The sequence below is a fragment of the Ambystoma mexicanum genome, chromosome 7q, assembly GCF_040938575.1.
Source record: "Ambystoma mexicanum isolate Mex_15411 chromosome 7q, UKY_AmexF1_1, whole genome shotgun sequence".
Classification (NCBI taxonomy): Eukaryota; Metazoa; Chordata; class Amphibia; order Caudata; family Ambystomatidae; genus Ambystoma; species Ambystoma mexicanum.
Window position 1 is genome coordinate 300759120 of NC_090941.1, and position 13195 is coordinate 300772314.

Below are 13195 nucleotides of genomic sequence, written 5' to 3' on the forward strand. Positions count from 1 at the left end.
AGTGTTTTACTGAATCACATTGCGTTTACTGCATTTGGTTCAAGACTGTGGCCATGCCTGAAAATGGCCGAGCCACAAAGTCTTTTGTTCTGTCCCATGACCATTTTGTCGAGTAACGCAGGTTTTCATTATTTGGCCATGCAGCCTCACGCGAAAACGGATCTCTTTCGCTGGCTTCTGCCTGTAACGTGTGTGCCGAGGAAGTGGGTTGGGACTGTCTGGTCCCAATCCACACTACTGGTGTTAGTATGTCTGGAGTGCCTGAATGACAGACCACCGTGGACCGTGTTTGGTCTATGACTGGGACGCCTGCAAGAGAGCAGATCTTCGATGGGAAGTCCTTGATTTTGGCGCAAAGCTAATCTTAGATAAGAGAAGGGGCTCTGTATCCATTCCAGGTCTATCACCTGAGTTCTCACCAAACTACAGAAGGAGTCAAGCCTACTGCACAAAGAAACAGAGTTGTGATACCGCCAGAGATACTTTGGAAGGTTTTGGCACCTTTCGCCCTCTGTTGTCCTGTCGGAACCCTTCTTTCTTCTTCGATCAAGAAGGCCTGCCAAGGCACTTCACTCCTTTAGGGTACAGGCAACAACTACTCTCTGCGCCCCCTGCCTACCCACCGAACGAGCCTCTTCAGAAGTGCTCCTGGGTCATCCAGTGAACTGTCCAGCTCTACCTCAGGGTACTCTGCAGAACTACCACTATCTCGAGTGCAAACCAGAGACTTGGGACATCGCTTGCTTGTCGTCCTGTGCATTCTTCTGCCATATTTCGCAGGCATAGCCTGCTGCACCGGAATTTTCTTCATACCTCCTTCGGAAGCTGAGAAAAGGCAACTCTGCCGTCCTGGACGATTGTTCTCCCCCGCATCCGCTGAGAGCCAGAGCGCAGCGAAACTGCAGGACTCTCACCTACTAGCGACGTCGACTAAAATGGAAAAGTTTGGTCCGGGCTGTGCCGAGGGTCGTGAGTACTTGCATCACTTACCGGTGGTCCCCTGGCACAACCGATCACTTTTACGCATGAGTATGCCTTAAAGGTATTCGAACTTGGCTAGGTTAGCCTGCGTTCCCTAGCTATTCCCTCCATTTGAACACTGCTGTGCCACCAAGGGCAGGGCCTACTCGAATAGTGGGAACCAATTCTTCATTGCCTCAAGCCCTTTCCTAACTTGCTACAGCTCCCCCAAGAAGACCCGCTTTTGCTCCCCTCCTCTTAGGGCTGAACTCGAAAGTTAGGGAACGTACTCCAAACAATTGCCTAATGCTATAAATGAGTTAACTCAACCCTCTCTTTACAGGTTGTGGCTGAATTTTACCACTATAGTGCATTAGGAAATGTAATGTATATATATTGTATAGTATAAGGATCTTGTGTGATAACTGTTTTCAAATAACTAAAGTTTACTTGTGTCTATTGGTCCGGCCGACAATAAATGTATAGATATTTTCATATAATACCTTGTCTATGAGTAATGTGTGGTTAATTGCTGTGTGTGCTCATTGTGGGCTTCTGATCACTCTCACCCCTCCTGAGACGTAGTCTTGACCACCTGCCAAGCTACCTAGATTGGTCTGGCTTGTCCAGAAGGTTCCTGCTTCACTAAACAGAGGGTGGCCTCCTAAACTTCTGCGCCCCAGGTCAGAGTTTAGAAATCCATCTTAACATGCCTTAATGCCAGTAAAACTGAGATCCTTCTCATTGGGATGATTGCTCCGTTTCCCTCCCACTCTCTGGTCAGCCCGCTTGTGCCCCCATCCCTCGCCCTCTTGTGAGGCAAAAAAACTTGGGTCATCTTCGACTCCTCCCTCTCCTTCTCCCGACATCACAGACCTTGCCAAGAAGTCTTTCTGCTCCACTTTTTCATAGGCATTCTCCCTTTCCTCACCTTTTCCCAGAAGCTCAATGTCTCCAGAGCTTTGGTTCTCTCTAGGCTGGTCTACTGCAACAGCCTCTTCCCCAATCTGCCTCTTTCCTCCCTTCGCTCCCTTCAACTAATCCAAAATAGGACTGCAAGACTTATCCTTGGCCTCAAGCCCTGGCACTGCATCTCTCCAGCCCTAAAATCTTTCCACTGGCTCCAGGTGGATGCAAGGTTCAAATTCAAGACTCTCTGGATCATCCAAATGGCTTTCTGGGGCTTGGGACGCCACTATATCCAACTTACTCTCCCTAAATACCTCCTTTCAAGAGTCCTTCTGTCCTCTAGCTCCAACTCTCTGCAGATCAGACGTTTCTCCAAGAAGAGTGTGGGAGGAGAGGGGATAGATCTCTTTCTTTGGCAGGAGCCTCCCTCTGGAATGGTCTTCCTGTGCCTCTCAGACTTGAGCCGGATCGTGAGTTTCAGAAACTTCTCAAGACTTTCCTTTTCTCCTCCTCCTCCCCCCCTTGCTTATGTCCCCCTGCCATGGTTACTGGTCCCTTATGTGCCTTACCGAGGCCATGCTATCCTCATCCAGTCTACCCCAGCAGCCCTTAATCCAGCACTTACCCTTGGTCACCCTCCGCTGACTAGCCTGCATCTGGTCCACCCCTTCCTCACACTAGCTGACCCTTAGCCCTGGCTTCCCCCTGACACTTGACCAGCCCCTGGGGCCCCTGCCTCCCTGCACTTCTCCTCCCACACCTTCACTCCTCCCAGCCCTCCTCCCTGACCTGCCCACTCCTCCCTCCACTTACTGCCACTGCACTTGCACAATCCGAATGTCACATGGCCTAGTAGGACCGTTTTTACTGTTTTGTTTTCCCCTCTGTTCCCCACCCTCCCTGCCCCCCATTGTCTTGTGGCGCCTGGAAACACTTGAATATAGGTGCCATACAAATGTCAAATAAATAAATACATTTGAAAAATCAAACACAAGCCAACATAAAGTTTAAAGATCACATCATTTAGAATGTATTTGACACAATTAATCAAAGCATATTGCATAAAACTGGTATATACAAAAAATGAGAAAACGACAAACATGACAAGAAAATACACAATAGAAATAGAGAATCAAGTTTAGAAGTAGCAGCATCAAAGTTGTTAAGCATAGAACAAAGCGCAGGCACCAAAAATATCTGCAAACAGTAAATAATGTTTTTTTAAATGGGGCAGTTGCAAGGACCCATGTCGCCCCAAAGTGTCGATTTTGGATTATATGTGCAATTAACAGCCCATCTGTCGCCCCCATGGGTAATCCCTCCTGGTGGCACTATAGGCAGCCGCCTAGTATATTCCCTTATCACAAAGTAGTCCGACAGTTATTACATTACATTTTCCAAACGTACCCGGAAACCAAAAAAAACAGGTTGCAGGCAGAATGATGTATTAGGCTGTTGTAGTATTGCACTTGTAGCATACAACAAAAATACCGAAACGCTCATGTAAAACGAACAATAACCACTCATATGTAACATCAGGTACGTGGGTATCTTGATGCTAAATATTCCGTTAAATGCTCACTCCTTACTCAACCTGAGAAACACGTTGTGATACAATGAAACATATAAACGCTTGATTTCGGTCTGAAATATTCATGCATGAGACAAGGAGGCAGTTCTCATCTCCTGCACGTTTCATCCTATTCTTACTAGAAACATAGAGTAAATGAGCTCCGCGTGGCGGACTGCTGACGGGGATGACAGTCTGAAACAAACGTGAGCCTTGCACGTTGATTGATAGCCGCAATTGGTCGTAGCTGCATTTCCTGTTGCAATGCAGGAACTGCTCAGCTAGCTCCCTCCAGGGCCAACCACCGAGCGGTGCCGGAACCCTTTTTTCCCGGCATGCCCAGCCCTGGCGTGTTTGCGAGAGAAGATAGACAGGGCGAGCAGGAAAAGAGAATGAAGCTAAGATGGCAGCGTTGAGGGTGCAGCTTTTACCGGGACTGCAGAACAGAAGGATTCGCTGTCATCACTAAGGGACCAAAAGGGTGTACCGGAGAGGATTGGCCGCCTGTCAAGACAAAAATAGAGAGCTGCTGGGGAGCCATATTCTATTGCGTTGATTTCAGCTTTGCTTGGAGACGAGAAAGTGAAGGGAAAAGGGCGAGTGCGTTTGCAACACACCGGCGGCACAGCCTGGTGGGCGTCAGGCAGCGCTCGCTTGCGACTGGATTGTTCTCTCCTACTGGCTGGATTAGATGAGCCGCGTCCGCTGGCGACCCATCAGCGCGGGGGTGACTGCAGGGGCGGCCGCGCTGCCCGAGGTGGGCTTCGCGCCCCGTCCCCATGATTACAGCACGGTGAAGTGACCGAACACCCGGATGATGATGTGCGCTGCGGCCACCGCGCCGCCACCGCCGCCTCCTCCCCCCACAGCTGTCTCAACCGGACCCGGGTTTTTCCCCTTGCACCCGCATTCCTCTTTTTCCTGCAACCCGGGCATGACCATGGGCTCTGAGGTGGGTTTCGGGCAGCAGGCCGCCGACTGTCGGAGCCGCTACCAGTTGTTGCTTTCTGGCCGTGCCCTGGCGGACAGGTATCGGCGGATCTACACCGCAGCTCTCAGCGACCGGGACCAAGGCGGCCATGCCGGCAGGTAAGGCTGAGTGATAGTGGCATGAAGGGTTCGGGTTTGCCCTGTCGAAGGAGGAGCCTTGTGTGTTGCCGGGAGTCATGTGCTAGACCTAGCCGGCGACTCACTGTCACAGCAACGGGGGCAGCGCGAGCACGAGGGGCGCGCGTTTGAATCGCTGACGGCGCCTCAAATCCCCAACCGTATTCTGGTTGTGTCAGTGTTCCAAGCGCACGCGCCCCTTCTCTACAGGCACGTGGGCGGTGCCCCCTCTCCTTTCTGTCAACCCGAAATGAAATGACAGCCCCTGTAGACATCGACGCTTTCTGCCTAGTCACCAGAAGCTGCCGGGCCTCCCCACCTCTCTGCTTTTTCGGCAGTGCCGAGGGCATTCCGGGAAAGCACTTGTAGGGGGGCTGCTTTTCTTCTCACGGTACCCAAGCAAGCCCACAACAGCACCCGTCGGGAGGTGAGGGTGGTTGGTTTAGAGGCCGCAAAAGTCTGGATCTCACAACACGTGCTAGATACTGTCCTAACGAGGCTTCAACGTACTACAACCCTGACCTCCTGTATCACACGCTAGTATTATGTATATAGTGAGCCAATGATGCTGTTTTGCGCGATACCAAAGATAGTAGTAGTTTAGTTTAGTTTGTTTGTACAGCGCGGCCGAACCCTCAGGTAGCTAGGCGCATTAAAACTTATGGACAACATGGTTACATATCGTTGCATGACAAAAGTGCATACATTCAATAGTACATAGAAGAATGCAGTAGGTGACAGGATACAAGTGCAATAGACAGTATAGGATCAGAGGGCGGTCCAGTTCTTTTATGGGCTAGCATGTACGGTGGAGATATAAGGAGATCTGATCAGTGAATGGGCGGGTAACAACAAATTAGGCAGAGAGCCACGATTTCACCATGGCTATTTGCGTACTGTCTTTTAACTAAAGCAACGGTTTACAGAGGAGAGCTTTTACCCCTGGCGTCCCGTCTTTCCATGTGGTTTTTATTTGCACAAGTTTACTCTCTTTTGGTGGTGGTAGATTTCTTCATACCATAGTCTTGAAAGTGGTTTTCAGATAAAACGAAACTAACGTGATGAGGTATTTGGTTTTCATTTGCAAGTAAATTGTGTCAGTTGTGTTGCTGTTGGGGAACAAATACTCCCGAGAAGGATGAACCAGTCGCATAAAAAGGGCTTCCATTGCCTAAGCATGTTTTAAGTGAGTAACTTGTTCTATATACAAGTTCAAATCTGACAGCGTGTTTTGCATTGATTCTGTTGCATCATGAGTCGTGATGGTCATTAACTGCTTGCCCACATGTTTTGCATTCTGGGGCATGGCCCTTTTCGACCCTTGTCTTGATGAACTGACAGGGTGGTGGTGCGGGGCCAGAACATATATAGATTTGCAAGCTTCGTGCTTCTTATCCACGAGTTTCTACGTGGGTGTGCTTATGAGGTATACACTTTTAGCTAGCTTTCTAAAAGGCCGTAGGGTGACATCAGTCGCTGTAAATGGATGCTCTTTTGGAGTAGAATTCCGAGGATGGGCTATATAAGACTCGCATGGTTCTGTGTGATAAAGGCTGCGGTAGTAGTGGTCCTCTGATGCACTGCATGCACTTGCAAGATGACATCATGGGCTTATTTCAGGAGACTGACACAGCCCCGGCTGCTTATCTCATCTTCCGTGCAATACACCTGCATCTTTTTTTGCGGATGCTGGCGGTCGTTCTTTTGCCCACAACCTGACCAATGTTCATGGTTTCTGCTTTTCTTTGGTCTGTTCAGTTGTCATCCATTGGCGCACACGAGACGTTGGCTGGCGAATGTTTAGTTGGTTATACCTGTTTGCTTGAGTATTTATTATACATACATCCATGTAAACGTGATTCATGTTTCATCTGGTAGATGCTGCCGTCCTCTTGCACGTTAGAACGCGATCATTTTACTGAATCCCCCAGGCATCCACTTTGGGGTGATAATCCAAACGACCCGGGTCTCGGGACTTTACTGCCCTCGTTCTTTCCCCACTCTGATTTCCTTCTACGTGCTCGCTTACCATCAGCTGGGCTATGTCTCCACTTATTATTTCATTCGGGTTGTCTTCCACATTCATACTGTCTAACACTTCAACGGTCGATGCAGGGCCGTCACCGAGATTGATGTATAAACACAGATAATCAACAGTACATGGACAGGTAGCAAAGTAAAAAAAAATGTCGGGATGTACTAACAGACACTTTACCCCAACTTATGTGTGAATAAACATTCGGGGACACACAGCAAAAAGTCTGTTCCTTTGGGGTTCTTGACAGTGACAGAGGCTCACCGAACCGAAGGGCTTCCTTGCCCAGGAATTTAAATCTCTGAACAGGGAATTAATAGGCGGTCCCACAACGTTCTTGCCTCCCATGATGATGGGATCCTCTCACCCAAAAACTCTTACTCTCTTTAGGTGGATACACATGTTCCATCTTGCTGGTGTGAATACAAGATGTCAAAGACCACTTGACAGCTGATTAATGGGAGTAATGCATGCTGGTTACCTAGCCCAGGCTAGGCTGAGACCAGTGACACATTTACATACATGTGCTCTCAAAAGAATGCCCTGGGCTGTTCATGTTAGTGATGCGTGCCCTGCCCCCCCAATCTACACATCATGGGGATAACGTGTGTGTGACGAATCTACTTCTGGGGCACCAGTGGTCCAGGGATGAATATCGCTTCTAAACAATCGGTCCCACACCTCTACTACATCGGAAGGGATCCGAACAGATTGGAAATACAAGTCAATAATAAATCTCCTTGTCCAATTTTGGTACCGTGGAGCGAACAGCAGGCTTATCGCCGAAAGGTCGTGGATTGTTGGTTAATTGCAACACAGCGAAATTACAATTACCCAATGCTAAAAGGGAATGTCCAGTCAAGGTTTTATACACATAGCTATTTTATTTATATTTGTTAAGTGCACAAAACAGCCCTGGGGCATCGTGGCGCTGGTTACAGCAAGAGAAAGAACTTAGTTCCACATAGAAACACGTACATGCATGATTAAGAGACATTAGCATTGTGTAGTTGTCTGGCAGTGAGTGGTGGTGTTTTAGTTAACGATAGAAGTTTTGAGATTTTTTCTAAAGGCTGTGAGCGAGCTTTCTGCTCTTAGAGCATAGGGGAGCTTGTTCCAAAGTCTTGGAGCTATGTAAGGGAATCCTAGGCCTCCCTCTGTAGCCTTGTTGATTTGTGGTACAGTAAGTTGGTTGGTGTAGCATAGTCTTGTGGGTCTGGTGGCAGAGGTTCTGTGGAGAGTGTCAGAGAGATAAGGTGGCGCTGTGCGATGGAAGCATTTGTGAGTTGTAATCTTGAAGGTGATACGTTCTTTGACAGGGAGCCAGTGAACGGATTGTTTTGCTTGTGAGATGTGCATTAATTAATTTGGTGCTTAATGCATAGGCGGAGACAATGGTCCTGACCTGTTTATTCATGGACAGAGTTGCATCAATGTGTACCCCTAGCGTTTTCACCGAAGATAAAGACTGGGATGGTGTCGTTGTCAATGTTAAAATTGATGTAGATACTAACTTAGCAAGTGTAGACTTTTGGCCGAGAATAAGGATCTCTGTCTTATCCCCGTTAAGGCATAGGCCATTTGTGGCCATCCAGGCTTGAATGGTGGCGTATATCGCAACAGACAATTCTAGCACACCACGAAATACAACCCACCCTTTAAAGGAATGCAGACGACCGACAGTTTCAAAGATGGAAAAGGGATGCACTCTGGCTACTGACAGGAAGGTAGTCTGTATGGTAAATAATTGCAACAGTTCAAGAATACTTGGTTCCAACATAAAGGGAGCAATGGGTCGTAAAAAGCCACTAGGGGCCTTCAGAGAATGACCAAGGGGACAGAACCACAATGTACCTTGTGCTGTAGGTGTTCTTGGTTCTTGAGAGGGTCGAGCCAGTTTCAGGTCTCTTTGCAGCTTCTGCGTCAGAGTTCAGGACGGGAAGCAGCTGCGGTTATCGAGTGGCAACCAGTTCGGCAAGTGAGGCTAAACGGATGGCTGCAGGCTTGACTAAACAGCGTATCTGGATCAGGAATCATTGTCCCTGAGCTGGTAGGTGGTTCTGAAGCACTGGTCGAGCCATCTTGGATGGCTTTAGCGACTGCAGTGTAACAGTCAGCGGTGAGGTTGGTTGCAGCTTGAGGGGCTCGACAGGCGGCTCGAAAATGTCCTTTAAGGCGAACGTTGGTAGATGCTCATCGAGGCACTTCTCCTAGCTTCTTTAATGGACTTGTCATCATTTTAAGGCGGACATGCCAAAGCTGAGGAGTGTGTTGCAGGCAGCTGCCTTGTTCTTGGTTTAGGGTTCAGAGACTCTCTGGCAATTTCCACCTTGGAAGCTTGCTGTAGAGCAGGGCACGCCGTGTGTGCTGGCTCAGTACCTGTTCTGGAGCTCCTGGAGGGGATTCAGTATCTCCCTCTGTTCCATGGGAGATGTTTTGGGGAGGGATCTTGCTTTCCCCCCTTGGAGGTCCTGGCCTTCCTTCACTGGTGGAAGATGTAAGGTAGACTGTACCTTCAGCCAGGGCTCAATTATGAGTTCTTCTTGCTATCCTTACAAAGTCTTCAGATGATCTGGCAAAAGAGGGGCTCTGCCCTCTTTTAAAGTAAAAATGACCACTGGGATTGGTGTAGGCTAAGCCTACCTTAATGAACCAATACTGGATCCCCACCAACAATCTCCTGTATGCATGAGTGTCATAACCAGAGTGCTTTGCAACAGAAAAGGTAAGGGGTGAAAACGTGTAATTCTAAGTCCCACCCATCTTTCTGTCTGTTGTGGATCAAAGGGTCCCTCTGGTTAATGGAGCTCTTTGTAGTTCCTGATTAAAGCGGCAGAGCTCCCTTGAAGCTGCTGTGAGACGAGACTTTCTGGCTCAGTCAAACCCCATACTTGTGCCTTGTGAATGGGGTCCCCCTGCAGGGATGACTACTGTAAACATGCAGTCCCAGACATGACATTTCACTGTCCATCAATAAAGAGGGTGGGAGCTGGCTTCAGGTTGACATGGTGCATATATATGAAAGGGCTTTGTTGGATTCTGCAGCCAAGCCCCATGTGGGCCTGTTTGAATTAATCTGATTAGTATGCAAATTGCTGCCCCCAGTTTCAGGGCCCAACAGGGGCGGATCCATGGAGCCTTTGTTAGTTAATCAGACTGGCCCCGGCATGGGGAATTTTTGGCCCTCCCCCTTCTGGAGATGCATCGTGTACTCCACCTGTCGGATCCCAACTCAATATGACCGGGCGGTAGTGGGGGATGAGACTGTGGGGGACTGCTGTGTTCACCAAGAGTACACCGGTCTGTGTGTATGTCGTGCGACGAGCATAGGAAAATGTGTGCGTATTAGCCCCACACATTTTCCATAGATAGATCTACCATCATTCAATTTCATTTAACATTTCAAAAAAGCTCAGGCGAGCACACGCCCACCGTGCAGATGGTTGAATTCCTCAGTGTGAATGGCTGAGCTACTGTTTATTGTGGTAATGTGCAGTAGAGGGCTGTGCGCTTGCTCCTGCAGGCTCTGTCCACTGCAGGCACAAGAAAGCGATGACGTGTCTCATGCTGGAAGAACCAGCAAAGCACGAAGCAATATGGTCTTGCATGTTCGTTTTATGTTACTAGTTTTTTATACTGTTTCAAATCGCCACCTAGTAGTCTCAGCCAGACTTGCCTGAAAGTTTGTGTGTTGTGCCTTCTTGAAGGGTAGCAAGAAATTAGTCTGTGGACTGAAAAGAAACCGGCGAAAGAAAAGTCTGAGAAAGAGGGGTAGGTGCTACGAACAAAAAGATGCAGATATGGTGCGGGGAAGAATAGTTTGTAATGGACTAGGTCAGGGGTACACATTTCAAGTTGCAAGCTACCAGCCAGGCATAAAGCCATTGTCAACTCTATTCTCCACACAGGCACAGAATATTTCTTTCTCACTGTTAAGGATTTCAATCAGGCGACACATACCTTGGTCTCAGCCTAGTATGCAGCGCACAACGGAAATGCTCATCTTTTTATATTGATTCAGTATTGAGATGGTACACCACTCATCACACCCACTTTCCAAATACCCCGGGTTACAATGGACCATGAACCAGGCTGGTTGGTAAAATGCAATATTTGTTTATTTACTTTAAAATTCAAAAGAAATCATACACTTTTACATATGGGACAGCAATCACCAATGGGGTGATAATTAGAATGAGAATGTGAGCAATGCTTTTAACCTTCTAGTGGAACATAGACACAGCACAGTTGCATAGGAGCACTTCTTGATTTAGGAAAGATGGCACCCTGCAATGTCCCTCAAACCTCAAATCAGTTCTGAGTGGATAAACAGAAGCAGCAGGTAATGAGGAATGAGAGGCAAGAAACAGAATCCAAATCTAAACTTCCCTCCCCAAATAAGAGAGAAAAACAGATTTAAACCCCTTGCAATGTTATGAAATGACACTCAGAAATGGACAAATAAATATTGAATGTGTGTTGAAAACCTTGAAGCACATATAATTCCTCACTAAAGCAACAATGTAAAGACACTAACAATCACAAAGAATGGATTACCAAAAGCATGCAATTCAAAAATGAGTGGAAAGCTTAAAACAGATTGCAGCAAAATGACGTGTGAAAGTTGCATTTTATCCATTCCTGCATAAAATTAACCAAACGGTTTTTAATAAAAATGGGTGAAATACACTGATTCAGAGTCTATAGCTGGTAAATTGAATGAGTTATGCAAGATATAAAAGGTGCGCTTTGTGTAAAATGGAGCGGTGAAAAAGGAAAGGAAATCAGTTGTGACAATAACAGTTTTACTTTACATTAGAGTATTCAGGCTAGGCCACCAAAGAGGGACACAGTAAGCTCCAGGGTTGATTCGCAAGTTCAACCATGTCACCCCAACACCCAACCGTGGGGGAACCAGTATGATCACTCGAAATAGGACTAATGGCTTAGGTTTACACAAGGCAAAATTACTAAAGAGATGGCGCTAGCACTAGAAATCAAGAGCAGGGTTGCAAGAATGATTCTGACAGTTTGAACAAGTTATCAGGATATGGATAGGATGACTTGAAGAGGGGGATATGGACAACGATAAGATAGGCTATGGGGTAGGGATGATACAGTCCACTTTAGTTTGGTATTTTGTACGTGCAAGGGTTCTGGTCACTACACGGCAGGGCGCCAGGCAAACAGCTGGCCCTGGACAGGCAATTTTGGTCACTGGATACTAAAGATCTGCTTGATGGCAGGTTTGCAGCAAGCATGCAGTTGGTGGTATCAGTATGCTTCCCAAAAAACACCACAGCTTTCCCTTTTTTAATGAGAGATTAGTGGGTTTTCAGAATTGAGGCCTTGCTGGCGCAGGATTGGCAATGCTTGAGTTTTTCAGTGGGCCCTGGAGTAGGGTCAGCAATGTTTTGGCCTTGCAGTTGAGATTAGGAATCTGGATGGATGGAACAGGAACGCAGCGCAGGAACGTCGGGAAGAGTGTGTGTCTAGAATCTTGTCAGGGACTCTTATTTATAATGCCTAGTGACATCATCAAAGTATATGACTGGGGCAGGCTTAACTACACACGCCTCTTAACAATGGGATTGGACATGGGTGATAGGCTCTGCCTCGCACTCTGCTGGTTGGATTTCAGGAAAATGAAGTCAGATTTATGGTGCGAGTTTTGCAATGTCCAAAAACCTCCCACAGTTACTTTCACTAAAATCCGATTTTGCCACAAACATACATTTATACAATTGCAATCTCTTAGAAAATGATATGCACAGGTTACATATTCTGTGCAGCACCTTGGAGTCCAATCCTCCAGTCCGTGAGACCTTGTTTCGCCCATCTACCAGATTTTCATGCTTTTCAATGGGATTTATATTACTCAAAATTCTAGAACTTTATACATGGGTGTGGATTATCATAGGGGATGTATGTACACACATTTGCATTTGCAACATGGATGTTTTTCTTGTAATCTGCCATATTTTGCCATTTTTGTCCCCAGGGCGTCAATGAATTCTTCCAAGTCTTAAAAGAAAGCCCAAAAATTCACTTTTACACTGCAAAAATCTTACATTTTTACAAAGTCTTGCTGCAGAGATAAGTCTTTAAAGTTTATTTATGAAATAGTCTTTGGAAATAAATGGCAGTCCCTTGTCATGTGATAATTTTTTATTTTTTTTCCTTCCTTCAAATGCTAACAACTGTAATTTCCTTCAAAGCAAGATGGGGGTTCTCAGTTTGATTGAAGGTTTTATGGCCACGTCAAACTTCCTGGCCCTGGGAGCTCCATTGTCAGTGGGTTCAGCCCAGCCTAGATTCTTTCCCACCCTGTAATTATCAGTGGGGTGTTAGTCTCTGCTGAGAGTTTATGGTGTGACTCCCTTCCTAGGGGTAAGTTTCAGGGCTGTCAACTGGAATAACTGTTTTTTAGGAGCTTGCAAATTCAGCACAGGTGTTTTCAAATCTTTTATTTTCTTATTTTGGGTCCTGAAACTGTGGACTAAAATAGCCCTTGTGTGTATTATCACCAACAACACAACCCCTTTACATTGCTAAATAAGGCAAGTTTTCATTCAACAATTTCCTTTTTAAATGGGCCATTTTTTTTCCTTCGG

The 13195-nt window shown here is 46.9% G+C and overlaps 1 protein-coding gene across 12 annotated transcripts in view; it reads left to right on the forward strand.

The window, feature by feature from the left end:
* Positions 1 to 3630: 3630 nt before the first annotated feature.
* MYCBP2 (MYC binding protein 2) overlaps positions 3631 to 13195 on the forward strand; it is a 3160061-nt gene continuing 3150496 nt past the window's right edge. For 9 of the 12 annotated variants that reach the window (XM_069639716.1, XM_069639722.1, XM_069639719.1 and 6 more), the window contains exon 1: positions 3632 to 4528. In XM_069639716.1, the coding sequence (XP_069495817.1) occupies positions 4254 to 4528 (275 nt within the window). In that variant the 5' untranslated portion in view covers positions 3632 to 4253. Of the gene's footprint in view, positions 4529 to 13195 lie in introns of all 12 variants that reach the window. The other 3 variants (XM_069639721.1, XM_069639717.1, XM_069639718.1) reach the window with 1 other exon arrangement.